The sequence below is a fragment of the Helianthus annuus genome, chromosome 17 (assembly GCF_002127325.2).
Source record: "Helianthus annuus cultivar XRQ/B chromosome 17, HanXRQr2.0-SUNRISE, whole genome shotgun sequence".
Lineage (NCBI taxonomy): Eukaryota > Viridiplantae > Streptophyta > Magnoliopsida > Asterales > Asteraceae > Helianthus > Helianthus annuus.
Genome location: NC_035449.2, coordinates 21666224 through 21683886, shown reverse-complemented (window position 1 = coordinate 21683886; position 17663 = coordinate 21666224). Strand labels below are relative to the sequence as shown.

General features: G+C 42.8%; 1 protein-coding gene across 1 annotated transcript; it reads left to right on the top strand.

The window, feature by feature from the left end:
* The first annotated feature begins 16267 nt into the window (after positions 1 to 16267).
* On the top strand, positions 16268 to 17340 carry LOC110923832. The gene is made up of 2 exons (XM_022167889.1): positions 16268 to 16625; positions 16967 to 17340. The coding sequence occupies exons 1-2, from the start codon at positions 16268 to 16270 to the stop codon at positions 17338 to 17340; spliced, it is 732 nt and encodes a 243-aa protein (XP_022023581.1).
* Positions 17341 to 17663: the final 323 nt, after the last annotated feature.

Below are 17663 nucleotides of genomic sequence, written 5' to 3'. Positions count from 1 at the left end.
TTTATTTACTGAACCTTAGTGACAAACATGATGCACAAAAGCACAGTAGCATTTGAACGGATAACCTATTGAACATGCTGATATAGCCAGCATCAGGCAAACAATGCCTCTAAAGGCCTGAATGAGCCAGAATTATTTTACTACACCCATAGTGTGTGTAGAGATACAAGGGTTGTATGTTTACGTCTCTAGGGATAAGATACAGAGATTGGATGTGCCTAAAACGTACTCTAAGCACAAAACACAGCACTTTTATCAACACACTAGCTTCTAGCTACTTAATAAAGTGCCAAAACATGAGAAATTATTCCTGACACTTTGCAGAATAAATTGTGTCGCTAAAAATATTATTTATGACGCTTAATAGATTACTTAAGCACTTTAACGGATTACTATCCAACCGAACAACCGGACAATACCCGGAACATAAAAATATTGCCAGAATTATTGTTAGTATTTTTCTGAGCCAGTTAGGGTCCCTGATTTCCCTAACACCCGCTCTTTAACACATTAAACAACTAACGGGGTTAATCCCTAAAGTAACCGACTTTAACCAAACTAAACTGTAACTGAACAATCGAGATCGAACCGGATACCATTTCTTTCCAATGGAATCAGTCACTATGATGTGACATAAAGAGTACACTTTTTATTATTTAATTAGATTACGTGGATATCGAGACGACTTAGATCCGTTGGACGAAAGGACTAGATTTCTCCTATAAATACCCACACACACTCAACACACACACACACTCACCAACTCTCTTCTCTCTTTCCCTCCCTATTCTCGGCCGAGGAGAACCCCCACCATCCATCCATTTTTCGGTTCAAGTCTTGCCATTCCAAGTGCACACTAGTGTCGGGGATCACGTACAACGAAGCTTGGAGCAAACGGAAGCTAAAGGACCTCGTGCAGTTGCTTTTATCCACGCCGTTTTCGACTAGATTCTTCCCTAGCCTTGAGCTAGAGGTATATTGTTTAAAACTCGTTTTTAATCGTAACTAAAGTGGTTAAAAGGATTTTTGACGGTTAAAAGTCGGTAACCCACTTCTTGAATCTTTAAAGTCTACTAAAACATGAAAAACGTTGGTTAAAAGCATATAACGCGTGTAAATGTCGTAGTATTTGAATATGTTGATTGTTAAGGCCCGATCTACGTTGTGGTGGCTCTTATCATCGTTTAACCCGACTTTGTTAAGATCCCGAATCTTGACATACACTTGTTTCTTTTGTACAAGGGTTAAAAGGTGAAACTCCACCACACGGGAAACATGAACTTGTGTAAAAGTGTTTTGACACGTGAAATAGTATTTAAAACGAGCCGATCTACGTATGTACAAGTGGTATATTCGTAGAACCGGGTGTTGAGAAAATCATGTTTTACAAAAGTGGATAACATGTTAATAAAAGACGATTTCTATAAACTACAAGTGTAAAAACACTTGTGAAACGAAAGATCCGACAAAATAACAATTTTTATAAAAATTGTCGGAAGTTGTAAAGAGTGATTTGTTCCAAAAACGGGGTTTTTGCAAGACTAAACTATTTTAAACATAGATCCACTAAATATAACGAGATCTACATAATAGTTTTAGAAAAACTACAAGTTCATGTAATATTGTGATTTTACATACTAGTCTACGAGTTTAATGTGTTGAAACTAGTTTGAAGTATCGGGAAATGATTTGGTTGATTTGAAGAATTGTTGAAATGATTTTGTAAAAGAAAATGATACGCTTGAAAGCGTGGCCACCTCCAGTTACAGGGGAAACTCTGGCGAAATTTTTCTAAAAATTTAACACTTAGAATTATTTACAAGTGTTAAACTATTTTGAAATGTTTTCAAAATATATTTCGCCATGACTTTATTTATTAAATAATCGGAGGTGGGGTTTTCACAAAACTAAACGTGATAAATATTTATTCGAAAAATATATTTTTCATCACACTGTTTATGATTATTTTGTGAAAATATATAAATATTATTTTTAGAGTAAAAATAATATTTGCAAGCTTTGTCGAACCCAAAATGATACAAACGCTTATACGACAACATATAAGTTACAACGGTAATTATCATTACCACTTAATCGCCAAAACGTAACTTACGCTTTATACGGAAATATTCATAAACGCATATGTTGTCAACGTATTATTTTGGAAAGTATTATGTAAAAAGAAAATATATTATTTTTGAGAAAAATAATTATATTTTGGAATGAGAAATAAAATATATTAAGTGAGACTTAATGTTATAAACACGCACGTATTAATTCCCCCATCCTTGGGAAGGAGATTTTCTACCAAGTATATACACGGAACGGTTGTCTAACCGTTTCCCGAAAAATTAAACTATAAAGCTAAAGCACGGCCATCCGTCTAATAGAATTAGCACATGTAGGTCGTTGCGCAGCAGTTGGATATTTGGATTACTTGGTGTTGTGACGCACTCACTGTGAGTTCATGTCCCCCTTTTCTCTAACTGTTTTCAGTTTACTTAACTGCGGGGGTGAAATACATGTTACTATGATTTATGAGTACTTTACAACGGTATGTTTAACGTAAGGAGGTGTTATACGATCATGTGAGTGGATAGGAACAACATGGGGCCATTAGTCCTCATGGAGGGACCGAGGGACAGGAGCGGTAGATCTATCTGGGTGTAGCGAGCCCAGCCCCCGGCCAAACTAGAAACGGACCGTGGGGTGACTTTGTCCACATACTTTGCCGTGGCGAAATCTGCTAGGTTTGAGTCTCCCTATTTGCACTTCACATATGTCAGTGGCCTTGCAAACCATTGGTGATCACAAGTCCTCTTACACTGCTACATACCATAACTATTTTTATACTCACAAATGTTTTATATACTCACCTACACGTGAACTCGCTCAACATTATTGTTGATTTTTCAACTTACATGTATTTCAGGAAATTAACGATCTGGCGCGGTATGGCTTGTTTCTCCGCTGCATTAGGCCTGAGGTCATCCAGGGTTCGAGACTTGTGACTCTTTCCTGGACAAGTCACAGTCCCTGAACCATGTTTATTTTAAGCTTGTGGTTGTAATGTTTAGACAAGTCTGTGGTTGTCGGGTGTTAACCCGTTAAGACAATGTTTTACTATTTTATTTTCAATGGATGATCTTGCATGTTTTAAATTCATATAGCTTTGTTATGATTAAGCTATGGTATTAAGAAGTCACACCAATTAACCACGCTTCCGCAAAGCCAGGGTGTGACAGCTTGGTATCAGAGCTCTGATCATAGCGAACTAGGATTCCTTCTCGAGTCTAGACTATGATCACTAGGGCTCTCACGAAAACATTTTTACTGCATACCACTTAAGTCCAGATCCAAAACGTTTTTACAAACAAATGTTGAGCACATTTCATTTATTCATTATTAGGCTCAGTCCTGAAGACTGAGGCTCGGTCTTGGAGGCCGAGGCTCGATCTTAGAGATCGAGGTAGATGTTATTTATGTTAGGCTCAGTCTTGGAGGCTGAGGCTCGGTCTTGGAGGCCGAGGCTCGATCTTAGAGATCGAGGTAGATGTTTGTTGTTTTTAGGCTCAGTTTTGGAGGCTGAGGCTCGGTCTTGGAGGCCGAGGCTCGATCTAAGAGGTCGAGGTGGATGATAGAGCAGTCTTAGAGACTGGGAGGAATTTGGCTAGTGGGACTAGGAATGTCAGTCTAGGAGACTGGGAGGCTAGTGGGACTAGGAGAATTATTTGATTGATTATTGTTGATTTACATGTTTATATGAATATATGATTGATTATTATACGTATATGTGTTTGTGTTACAAACGTCATGCTTTCACCATGTACTAGAAGGACGGACACTACGAATCCCATGGCCATAGTATCAGACGACATAGTTGCAGCGGAGCACGAGGTGTACATTTCCGATACTACCGGCATAGACGATGACGACTTTCAGCCCCTTTTGCGCTGCCTGATGTCGTAGCAGAGCCTACTGATGGCCATCTTGTTGGGAATTTGCCACTCGTGGTGATCCCTGTCCCTGTACCCCTTGCCGCTTATCCTATTGTTGATATGCCCCCTGACGTGGCCTCTGACGACGATAACGATCCACTAGAAAGAGGACCCATTTGAGGGCGAGGCCCTATTGCTGCTGGTATTAACCTACTGCTTGCGGACGCTCCTGCAGGGGAAACTTATGCCCATTCCCCTGTCCCAGACTCATTTGAATTTCTGACATCCGCATTTTCGCATATTTAGGGAGTGCAACACCATTTACACGACGCCGACCCTGATACGGCATCATCAGCTGCACCGGTTCCCGCACATAGCTTTGAGTTTGATCACAGTATTGAGGGTAATCCTGTTCTCCCATCTGGTTTTGACCCAGACCATGACCTTGAGTTCATACGCTTAGGCCAGCCCTTGGAGGATCCTGTAACCCCCTGTGATGGTTGATCCAGCTGATTTTGAGATAGAGTTTGTTGACCCAGAGCCAGCCGTGGCCATGAGCCAGGCATTGCTCTTGACCCCGCATTAGAGCATGACCTTGTTCATGCCAATGCACCTGCTGTCGCTCCTTGGTTGATCGTCTGCTTGGACGAGAGAAAATTTGGGGTAACTGTGCAAGACAATTTATTATTACGGGGGCCCACGTAATAACGACTTGTAGTGCACAGAAATCCTGGTGGATTCTGCGGGCCAAGCTAATGAAAACCAATGTAGCAGGAAATAACTCGAACACGAATGACCAAGGCGATGAAGCCTCGAGTTCATTCTATTTCAAGCAACAAGCCAAATTGGCAAGCCTATGTGGAGGCTCAGAAAATTTATTTTCCCACCCATACAATGAGTATATTTATGTGTAAAATTGGGTGAGTACATGATGGCTTATGGTGCTATGAATCTCATAGACAATTGGAAATTTGTCTAACCCACTTCATGCCATTTCGGCAGAAGAGAATGCCACCCAGGCGTGACACAAACACCAGTATGTTGCCAAGGATAGAAGCCGAGCTCACAGGCAATTGCACGACATGAAGCTCTCCGCTTTTAGCACAGCAATGGCACTATTGGAAATAATCCCTAGCTAACCGCACCTATAAGCAGTTCCTAAACTGCAAGCCTTTGAACTTCGACGAAACAGAAAGCGCCATTGCATTTGTTCGTTGGCCTGAAAAGATTGACTCCATTCTAAGAAAGACAAACTGGTCGCCCCAAATGGAGTGATACCTTTACCTCAAGGTCATTTCTAGACGGCACACTCTCATGGTGGGACCATCAGGTTCAGGCCCTTAGCACGGATGCTACTTATGCACTGAGCTGGGACGAGCTCAAGGAAATGATTGAGAAGAAATGTTGTTCTAGGACTGGAATCCAGAAGCTTAAGGTGGAGTTCTGGAATTTGAAAATGGACAAACCAGAGATTCCTTAACATGTTCAGCAATCGCACGACTTGCCTAGGGTCGTCCCCTACTAAGTCATTGTTGTTGTATGATACAGTTATGTACGTGTAAGCCTTACATTGTGGTCTCGATTTGTGGTAACGCAATCGCAGTATTCTCATCATTTGTGATGTTTGATCTATGGTTTATGTTCTACGACATGAGATGTTAAGTGGCTGATTTATTGATAGCATAAGATGTTATGTGCTGATATTGTTGAATACATACGTACATTTTACTTGCTACGACCTAACCCACGTGAAACATCTTCTAGAAGATGCCACCAAGACGCGAAATGCGCATGCCCACCTCAGAGGCGGAACTTCAAGAGATAATTGCTGCAGCTATAGCACAGCACGAGGCCCTACGCTCCGAACCTAGCAGAGGCACCTCAGAAAATAACGGTTGTTCCTACTGGCACTTCCTCAATTACAAGCCTCCGAAGTTCGACGGCACTGGGGTGCCATAGCTTTTGTGAAATGGATTGAAAGTATGGAATCCATCTTTCGAATGAGTGGTTGTACGCCAGAACAACAAGTCCCATACGTTACGGAGTTGTTTCAAGATGAAGCTCGATTATGGTGGAATCTTCAGGTTCGAATGATGGGCCTAACTACAGCATACGCGTTAACTTGGGATGAGTTGAAAGGAATGATGCATAAGAAGTATTGCCCCCAAGCGGAAACCCAGAAGTTGGAAGGGGAATTCCAGAGCCTGATGATGGAAGGCCCAAAAATGTTGGGATACATGCAAAGGCTTCATGACTTGGCACGAGTTGTTCCACACTTAGCGGAACCAGAAATGAGGAAATTAGGACAGTTCATTTGGGAACTGGCACCACAAGTCTTGAGCTTGATGACAGCATCTACGCCACCAACAACTATTGCTGCAAGTAAGATGGGCTTGGCACTCGTTACGGAAGCCATAAGACTAGAAAAACTTGCAAACCTTGATAGGGAGACTCAGGTAGAGTCGTCTGGAAAGAACAAAAGGAAGCTTACCGAAGATACCCGAACAGATAATGATGAACAAAGATCTATTCGAGGTTGTTTTGACTGCGGAGACAAAGGGCATTTCAAGAAAGATTGCCCTAACAACAGACAGGCCAATGATAAGATTTACTTAGAAACTAAAGCAAGACGTGCTGGGTGCAAATATCACCATGAATGTGGATGTCGGAAGCCTAGGTGCGGGAGGAAAAGGCATAACAAGGATGGTTGTGGGATGAAGAGTCCCAAACAAGGAGAAAACCGTAACAACGCTCAAGGTGGAAGCAGGAAAGGAAATGGCCGAGTGCTAGGATGCTTCCATTGTGGGGACATTGGACATCTTAAGAGAGAATGCCCGGAATTGAAACAAGGCCGTGAGAGAACACCCAGCATCGGAGTTTGTGAAGCATGCCAGGATCCAGGCATGATTACTGGTACGTTCTTTAACAACCAAAACTTTCGCATCTATCTTGTGTGAAACTGGTGCCGATTATAGCTTCGTATCATTAGGATTTAAGAATATGCTTGGTTTAACTGCTAGTAAATTAGATACTCGATCAAATTAGCAAATGGGAAGTTAGTAGAAGCTAACAAGGTGATTCGAGGTTGCGTAATCGAGCTGGGAGAGCGTGAGTTTGCTCTCGATCTACTACCGGTCCAGTTGGGAAGCTTCGACGTGGTAGTAGGGATGGATTGGTTATAACAAGGCCGGGATAGTTTGTCACGAGAAGATAATTCGTATCCCGACCAATGATGGTGAGACCATTGTTGTTCACGGAGAGAAGCGTGAGACGCCGTTAAGGATGATTAGCTGCCTGAAAGCGAGAAAGTGTTTGCAGAAGGGATGTGTTGCTTTTCTAGCACACATTGTGGATAAAAAGGCTGCTGAGCCGAAGATCGAAGACATCCCTGTCGTGAGGGAATACCCAGAAGTCTTTCCTGAAGACTTACCTGGCTTGCCGCCTCAAAGGCAAGTGGAGTTTCGCATCGACTTAGTTCCAGGCGCTGTGCCTGTGGCTAAGGCACCTTACAGACTTGCTCCGTCTGAGATGCAAGAACTGTCGACACAACTTCAAGAGTTGTTAGACAAGGGTTTTATCCGACCAAGCTTCTCGCCTTGGGAAGCTCCAGTTTTGTTTGTGAAGAAGAAGGACGGTAGTTTCCGTATGTGTATTGACTACAGAGAGTTGAACAAGCTGACGATTAAGAATAGGTATCCCCTGCCAAGAATCGATGATCTGTTCGACCAGCTTCAAGGTTCGAGCTTCTATTCAAAGATCGATCTTCGATCCGGATACCATCAACTACGGATACAGGAAGAGAGTATTCCGAAGACAGCCTTCAGAACTCGATATGGACACTACGAGTTCCTCGTTATGCCGTTTGGGTTGACAAACGCACCTGCTGTGTTCATGGACTTGGTGAACCGAGTTTGTAAGCCATACCTGGATAAGTTCATGATTGTATTCATCGACGACATTTTGATTTATTCGAAGACAAAGGCTGAGCACGAGCAGCATCTTAGAGCCATTTTGGAGCTGCTAAAGAAGGAACAGCTGTACGCCAAGTTCTCTAAGTGTGAGTTTTGGCTAAGAGAAGTCCAATTCCTTGGGCACGTGGTGAATGGAGATGGAATTCACGTGGACCCCACCAAGATCGAGGCGATCAAAGATTGGGAAACGCCAAAGACGCCAACTGAGATTCGGCAATTCTTGGGTTTGGCTGGCTATTATCGAAGGTTCATCGAGAACTTTTCAAAGATCGATCAACCGTTGACACTCCTCACGCAGAAAGATAAGAAGTTTGATTGGGGAATCAAACAGGATGAAGCCTTTCAGACATGGAAGGATAAGTTTTGCAACGCGCCAATCTTAGCTCTACCAGAAGGTACTGATGATTTTGTGGTATACTGCGACGCATCGCGTCGAGGTTTAGGTTGTGTGTTGATGCAACGTCAAAAGGTTATCGCCTACGCATCACGCCAACTGAAAGTGCACGAAAAGAACTATACCACACATGATTTGGAGCTAGGCGCAGTGGTTTTTGCTTTGAAGATCTGGAGACACTACCTGTACGGTACAAAGTGTACAATTTTCACAGATCACAAGAGCCTCCAGCATATATTCAACCAGAAGGAGTTGAATATGAGGCAAAGGAGATGGGTCGAGTTGTTGAACGATTACGACTGCGAGATCAAGTATCATCCAGGGAAGGCGAATGTGGTCGCCGATGCCCTAAGTCGTAAAGAGAGAATCAAGCCCATAAGGGTTAGGGCTATGGAAATGATAATTCAGACCGACCTTTCCTCACGCGTTCGTGCAGCACAGAAGGAAGCTCTCAAGGAGGGAAACCTTGAGGAAGAATATCTCCGTGGGATGGAGAAGATATTGGTGCCAAACAAGGAAGGAACGTTATGTTTTGAGAAAAGGATTTGGGTTCCTCTGTTTGGTGGTTTAAGAGAGGTTATCTTTGATGAAGCTCACAAGTCGCGGTACTCTATCCACCCTGGAGCGGATAAGATGTACCAGGATCTTAAAGATTATTACTGGTGGCCTAGGATGAAAGGCGATGTTGCTATTTACGTGAGCAAATGTTTAACTTGCGCCAAAGTTAAGGTGGAATACCAGAAGCCTTCGGGACTTCTGCAGCAACCGAAAATCCCCCGGTGGAAGTGGGAAGAAATCTCCATGGATTTTATTACGAAGTTGCCAAGAACGCCAAAAGGCCATGACACTATCTGGGTGATAGTGGACCGCTTAACGAAGTCAGCACACTTCTTGCCTATCCGCAAGAAGGATCATACAAGCAAATTGACCGAAATCTACATGAGAGAGATTGTTACCCGCCATGGAGAACCTCTCTCGATTATTTCTGATAGAGATGGGAGGTTCGTATCGAGGATATGGCAATCCTTCCAGGAAGCTTTTGGCTCAAAGCTGAATATGAGCACAGCTTTTCACCCGCAGACCGACGGCCAAAGTGAGCGGACGATTCAGACGTTGGAGGACATGCTGAGAGCATGTGTGATGGATTTAGGCGGTAGCTGGGATAAGCTTTTACCCCTGGTTGAATTTTCATACAACAACAGCTACCACACCAGTATTGGTGCCACGCCATTCGAAGCGTTATATGGGCGCAAGTGCAGGTCCCCGCTCTGTTGGTCTGACGCAGGTGCTAGACAATTAGTAGGTCCCGATGTAGTTCAGGAAACTACCGATAAGATCGCGCAAATCCGAGATCGCATTAGTGCGGCTCGTGACCGTCAGAAGACCTACGCAGATCTGAAAAGGAAACCTCAGGAGTTTGAGGTTGGGGATATGGTTTTGTTGAAGGTATCACCCTGGAAGGGTGTGGCACGCTTTGGGAAGCGTGGGAAGTTGAATCCGCGCTACATTGGTCCTTTCAAAGTTTTAGAAAGAATTGGGACCGTAGCATACAAGTTGGATCTACCTGCCGAACTGAATAATGTTCACGATACATTTCATGTATCCAATCTGAAGAGAAGTCCAACTCAAGTTAACGTTGCCATCCCTACCGACGAAATTCATATTGATGACACGCTCCACTTTGTTGAGGAACCTGTTGAGGTCACAGATTGGAAAATAAACAAGACCCGCCGGAGCAGTGTCAAGCTCGTCAAAGTTCGCTGGAATGCTAGACATGGTCCTGAATTCACCTGGGAGCGTGAGGACCAAATGAAGGAGAAATACCCTCACTTATTTCCTGAGAACCCTGCTTCTACAAGCAGAATTTAAAATTTCGGGACGAAATTTATTTAACGGGGGGAGAATGTGACAACCCTCACAAAACCAGGTATCCGTACGACTTAATTAACTATTAATTGTTGCCTAATTACTGTGCTTGACTGAGATTCCTGATAAACTGCTACTTGATTTTTGATACATGTACATATCTGCATCATACTTTGATTTCCGTCACTACATTATTTATTTACTGAACCTTAGTGACAAACATGATGCACAAAAGCACAGTAGCATTTGAACGGATAACCTATTGAACATGCTGATATAGCCAGCATCAGGCAAACAATGCCTCTAAAGGCCTGAATGAGCCAGAATTATTTTACTACACCCATAGTGTGTGTAGAGATACAAGGGTTGTATGTTTACGTCTCTAGGGATAAGATACAGAGATTGGATGTGCCTAAAACGTACTCTAAGCACAAAACACAGCACTTTTATCAACACACTAGCTTCTAGCTACTTAATAAAGTGCCAAAACATGAGAAATTATTCCTGACACTTTGCAGAATAAATTGTGTCGCTAAAAATATTATTTATGACGCTTAAAAGATTACTTAAGCACTTTAACGGATTACTATCCAACCGAACAACCGGACAATACCCGGAACATAAAAATATTGCCAGAATTATTGTTAGTATTTTTCTGAGCCAGTTAGGGTCCCTGATTTCCCTAACACCCGCTCTTTAACACATTAAACAACTAACGGGGTTAATCCCTAAAGTAACCGACTTTAACCAAACTAAACTGTAACTGAACAATCGAGATCGAACCGGATACCATTTCTTTCCAATGGAATCGGTCACTATGATGTGACATAAAGAGTACACTTTTTATTATTTAATTAGATTACGTGGATATCGAGACGACTTAGATCCGTTGGACGAAAGGACTAGATTTCTCCTATAAATACCCACACACACTCAACACACACACACACTCACCAACTCTCTTCTCTCTTTCCCTCCCTATTCTCGGCCGAAGAGAACCCCCACCATCCATCCATTTTTCGGTTCAAGTCTTGCCATTCCAAGTGCACACTAGTGTCGGGGATCACGTACAACGAAGCTTGGAGCAAACGGAAGCTAAAGGACCTCGTGCATTTGCTTTTATCCACGCCGTTTTCGACTAGATTCTTCCCTAGCCTTGAGCTAGAGGTATATTGTTTAAAACTCGTTTTTAATCGTAACTAAAGTGGTTAAAAGGATTTTTGACGGTTAAAAGTCGGTAACCCACTTCTTGAATCTTTAAAGTCTACTAAAACATGAAAAACGTTGGTTAAAAGCATATAACGCGTGTAAATGTCGTAGTATTTGAATATGTTGATTGTTAAGGCCCGATCTACGTTGTGGTGGCTCTTATCATCGTTTAACCCGACTTTGTTAAGATCCCGAATCTTGACATACACTTGTTTCTTTTGTACAAGGGTTAAAAGGTGAAACTCCACCACACGGGAAACATGAACTTGTGTAAAAGTGTTTTGACACGTGAAATAGTATTTAAAACGAGCCGATCTACGTATGTACAAGTGGTATATTCGTAGAACCGGGTGTTGAGAAAATCATGTTTTACAAAAGTGGATAACATGTTAATAAAAGACGATTTCTATAAACTACAAGTGTAAAAACACTTGTGAAACGAAAGATCCGACAAAATAACAATTTTTATAAAAATTGTCGGAAGTTGTAAAGAGTGATTTGTTCCAAAAACGGGGTTTTTGCAAGACTAAACTATTTTAAACATAGATCCACTAAATATAACGAGATCTACATAATAGTTTTAGAAAAACTACAAGTTCATGTAATATTGTGATTTTACATACTAGTCTACGAGTTTAATGTGTTGAAACTAGTTTGAAGTATCGGGAAATGATTTGGTTGATTTGAAGAATTGTTGAAATGATTTTGTAAAAGAAAATGATACGCTTGAAAGCGTGGCCACCTCCAGTTACAGGGGAAACTCTGGCGAAATTTTTCTAAAAATTTAACACTTAGAATTATTTACAAGTGTTAAACTATTTTGAAATGTTTTCAAAATATATTTCGCCATGACTTTATTTATTAAATAATCGGAGGTGGGATTTTCACAAAACTAAACGTGATAAATATTTTTTCGAAAAATATATTTTTCATCACACTGTTTATGATTATTTTGTGAAAATATATAAATATTATTTTTAGAGTAAAAATAATATTTGCAAGCTTTGTCGAACCCAAAATGATACAAACGCTTATACGACAACATATAAGTTACAACGGTAATTATCATTACCACTTAATCGCCAAAACGTAACTTACGCTTTATACGGAAATATTCATAAACGCATATGTTGTCAACGTATTATTTTGGAAAGTATTATGTAAAAAGAAAATATATTATTTTTGAGAAAAATAATTATATTTTGGAATGAGAAATAAAATATATTAAGTGAGACTTAATGTTATAAACACGCATGTATTAATTCCCCCATCCTTGGGAAGGAGATTTTCTACCAAGTATATACACGGAACGGTTGTCTAACCGTTTCCCGAAAAATTAAACTATAAAGCTAAAGCACGGCCATCCGTCTAATAGAATTAGCACATGTAGGTCGTTGCGCAGCAGTTGGATATTTGGATTACTTGGTGTTGTGACGCACTCACTGTGAGTTCATGTCCCCCTTTTCTCTAACTGTTTTCAGTTTACTTAACTGCGGGGGTGAAATACATGTTACTATGATTTACGAGTACTTTACAACGGTATGTTTAACGTAAGGAGGTGTTATACGATCATGTGAGTGGATAGGAACAACATGGGGCCATTAGTCCTCATGGAGGGACCGAGGGACAGGAGCGGTAGATCTATCTGGGTGTAGCGAGCCCAGCCCCCGGCCAAACTAGAAACGGACCGTGGGGTGACTTTGTCCACATACTTTGCCGTGGCGAAATCTGCTAGGTTTGAGTCTCCCTATTTGCACTTCACATATGTCAGTGGCCTTGCAAACCATTGGTGATCACAAGTCCTCTTACACTGCTACATACCATAACTATTTTTATACTCACAAATGTTTTATATACTCACCTACACGTGAACTCGCTCAACATTATTGTTGATTTTTCAACTTACATGTATTTCAGGAAATTAACGATCTGGCGCGGTATGGCTTGTTTCTCCGCTGCATTAGGCCTGAGGTCATCCAGGGTTCGAGACTTGTGACTCTTTCCTGGACAAGTCACAGTCCCTGAACCGTGTTTATTTTAAGCTTGTGGTTGTAATGTTTAGACAAGTCTGTGGTTGTCGGGTGTTAACCCGTTAAGACAATGTTTTACTATTTTATTTTCAATGGATGATCTTGCATGTTTTAAATTCATATAGCTTTGTTATGATTAAGCTATGGTATTAAGAAGTCACACCAATTAACCACGCTTCCGCAAAGCCAGGGTGTGACACACATCATGGCTTCTCCAAAAGACAGCTGGTCTTGACGTTTTATCAAGGGCTTAATTACAATACGCAGGAAAGATTAGACGTGAATGCAGGAGACGATCTAGGGACAAAGACGCCAAATGAAGCTTATGCTATCATCGAAAAGGCTGCGTTGAAGTCTAGCTCACGTCGAGATGGAGAGAGAGGCCGGACATTATCATCATCATCATCATCTCGCCCAGGAGTACACGCTGTGGACGACTACACAGCCATTACTATACAAATCTCAGCTCTGTCGGCGAAGTTTGATAAGTCCCAGATGGCTGCACAAGCTGGTTCTGGATGTTACCAGTGCGGAGTGTCACACGAGCTTGGTGCATGTTTTCAAGGAGTTGTGTATGAGGGCCAAGAAGAGGTAGATTTTGTGAGTAATCAGGTGAGGCTACAGAACAACCCGTACAGCAACACACACAACCTAGGATGGAGGAATCACCCAAATTTTGGGTCGAGAGCGAATGTGGGTAATCAGAACCCACTAGGATTTGCCCAGCGCGCTCCAGCTCCGCAGCAGGCTCACGGTCAGCAATTCCAGCCTTACAACCAACCTTACCAGCCACGTCCATACTCATATCAGAATCAGGGCGCAGGGATTAGTTCCCAGCAGCAAGCCCCTCAGTCAAGTTCTAAGCTGGAGGAAATGATGGCTCAGCTTCTTAGTAGCTCCCTGAGTGCAAATCAGTTGGCTGAAAAACGATACCAACAAAGCGAAGATCGTTTTCTAGCTCATGAGGGAGAAATGAGGAGTTAAAAGGCCTCAATCCAGAATATAGAAAACCAGGTTGGTCAGCTGGCAAAGATGATGTCGGAGAGACCCCCCAGGTGGTCTTCCAGGCAACACAGAGCCAAATCCGCGCGGGCATGTAAATGCGGTTATGACCAGGAGTGGCAAGACTACAGGACCCAACATATCGGACTCACCACCGATCACTGAAAAGGTCCCGACTGATACACCGGACGAGGTGCAAGACAGGCTACGCCCAGCAAGTACAGCACAAGTCCAGGAGCCAGTCAAAGAGTACACTCCTCCAGTTCCATACCCGGGCCGGCTGAAGAAACAGAAAAACGAAGAACAATACGGTAAGTTCCTTGAAATGTTTAAGCAACTGCATATAAACATACCGTTTGTTGAAGCCTTGGCCCAGATGCTGAAGTATGCGAAGTTCTTGAAGGACATCCTCTCGAATAAGCAGAAGCTTGAGGATATGTCCTGTGTGGTAATGAACGAAAGCTGCTCTGCTATCCTTCAAAATCGTCTGCCCACAAAAATGGGAGATCCTGGCAGTTTCACGCTTCCTTGTTTGATCGGAAATATGTCTGTTAGCCATGCATTGGCTGATTTGGGGGCGAGTATCAACCTTATGCCCTATAAGGTTTTTACAAAGTTGGATCTAGGTGAGCCGTCGCCTACACGAATGAGCATTCGACTAGTTGATCGTTCCATCAAGTATCCACGTGGATTTGTTGAGAATATGCTTGTTAAGATCGACAAGTTTGTGTTTCCAGTGGATTTTGTTATCCTGGATATGGATGAGGACTCTAGGGTGCCTTTGATTCTCGGACGTCCATTCTTGAATACCGCCCGGACCATTGTAGATGTAGCTGCGGGCCAGATTACACTCCGAGTGAATGATGAGCATGTGACCTTTGACATCAAGCGGTCAGTGCAGCACCCGCAGAGTCAGGATGATGCGCTCTACTATGTTGACATTGTTGACACGTATGTGAGTACACATTTCTAGGGCACGATTGATAAGATTGATTCGGACACACATCTGTTGTATGGGGACCTAGATGGCATTACGCAGGAGGGCCACGATTTCGAGCAGCTGGTCTATCAGATTGGTGATGATGGTTCCCAGAGTCCGGATCGATTTACAGAGATTGATCGTGAGGATGAAGATAAGTCGAAACCTTCAGTTGAAGATCCCCCATCTTTGGAGCTTAAGGAGCTTTCGCCCCATTTGGATTACGGATTTCTAGACGAGGAGCGCCGTTTGCCGGTTATTATTTCATCATCGTTGACGGACGAGGAAAAGAGCAGACTGCTTAGTGTTTTGCGACTTCATAAGAAAGCACTAGCGTGGAAGATTATGGATTTCAAAGGCATCAATCCTTCTTTTTGTACTCACAAGATTCTGATGGAAGACGAGTACAAACCCTGTGCACAGCCTCAAAGGCGGTTGAATCCAAATATGCAAGACGTGGGTAAGAAAGAAGTGATTTAGTTGTTGGATGCCGGATTGATCTATCCTATATCTGACTCTGTGTGGGTGAGTCCAGTGCAGGTAGTACCCAAGAAAGGTGGTATTACTGTAGTCCCAAATGATAGGAATGAGCTGATTCCTACCCGTACCGTCACTGGGTGGCGAGTTTGCATCGACTACCGCAAACTCAACGATGCTACTCGCAAGGATCACTTCCCACTTCCATTAATCGACCAGATGTTGGAACGTCTGTCGGGGAAGTCGTACTACTGTTTCTTGGACGGGTTTTCTGGATACTTTCAAATTCCTATTGCTCCTGAGGACCAGGAGAAGACTACCTTTACCTGCCCCTTTGGCACATTCGCCTACCGGGTATGCCTTTTGGGTTGTGTAATGCACCGGCTACCTTCCAGCGATGCATGGTTGCGATTTTTCATGATATAATCGAGGATTCTATGGAGGTTTTCATGGATGACTTTTCGGTATTTGGAGATTCCTTCGATCGTTGTTTGGAAAATTTGAAGAAGATGCAGAAGAGGTGCGAAGAGACGAATCTTGTCCTAAACTGGGAGAAGTGCCACTTCATGGTAAGGGAAGGCATAGTTTTAGGACACAAGATTTCGCGTGCTGGTATGGAGGTCGATCCAGCTAAAGTGGACATTATCTCACGACTTCCACCGCCCACCTCTATGAGAGCGATTCGGAGCTTTCTTGGTCATGCGGGGTTCTACAGGCGATTCATTAAGGATTTTTCAAAGATCTCTAGGCCCATGACCCGTCTGTTGGAGAAAGACGCTCCGTTATCTTTGGGGCTGATTGCTTGAGGGCTTTTGACCTTCTCAAGCAAAAGTTGATTGAGGCCCCTATTTTAGTCGCGCCTAACTGGAGTCTGCCATTTGAAATTATGTGCGACGCGAGCGATTTCGCTATAGGGGCCGTTCTGGGACAGAAGAAAGAAAATCACTTTCACCCGATCTATTATGTGAGCAAGACTCTTCACGACGCTCAGGAGAATTATACCACGCCAGAAAAAGAACGCTTGGCGGTCGTTTTCGCATTCGACAAATTTAGATCGTATTTGGTGCTTTAAAAAACAATTGTGTATACTGATCACGCAGCCATCAGATATCTTTTCAGCAAACAGGACGCCGAACCGCGTCTCATTAGATGGATCTTATTGCTGCAGGAATTTGATATCGAAATTCAAGACAAAAAGGGTGCGTTGAATGTAGCGGCTGACCATCTTTCTCGGTTGGAGCATGGAGACGTCAAGGACACGCGTTGGGATTCAATCAATGACAATTTCCCACATGAGTCGTTGATGAGTGTTGAGATATGCGATGAGTCGCCTTGGTTCGCCAACTTTGCGAACTATCTTGCTTGTGGGATTCTCATAAAGGGATTGACTCACCAACAAAAGAGAAAATTCTTTTCGGACGTCAAGCACTACATTTGGGATGACCCTTACTTGTTTAGGGTTGGTGCTGATTAGGTGATTAGAAGGTGTGTTTCAGGAAAGGAGGCGACTGACATTCTGCGCCACTGTCACGAGGGACCTACAGGAGGTCACCATGGTGCCAATTTCACCGATAAGAAGGTGCTCGATTCGGGGTTTTATTGGCCGACAATATTTCATGATGCGCAGAAGTGGGTCAGTGCGTGCGATGCTTGCTAGAGGTCAGCAAATATATCGGCACGCGATGAAATGCCTCAAAACTGGATTCAAGTTTGTGAAGTCTTTGATATCTGTGGGATAGACTTCATGGGACCATTTCCTCCCTCACGAGGAAACAAATATATCCTGGTAGCGGTTGA

Bases quoted from the DNA above. Each gene is read 5' to 3' on its own strand.
- LOC110923832 (XM_022167889.1), top strand. From the start codon at position 16,268: ATGGTTGCGATTTTTCATGATATAATCGAGGATTCTATGGAGGTTTTC. The intron at 16,626-16,966 runs GTCTGTTGGAGA...CTGATCACGCAG, and splicing joins GATCTCTAGGCCCATGACCC to CCATCAGATATCTTTTCAGC.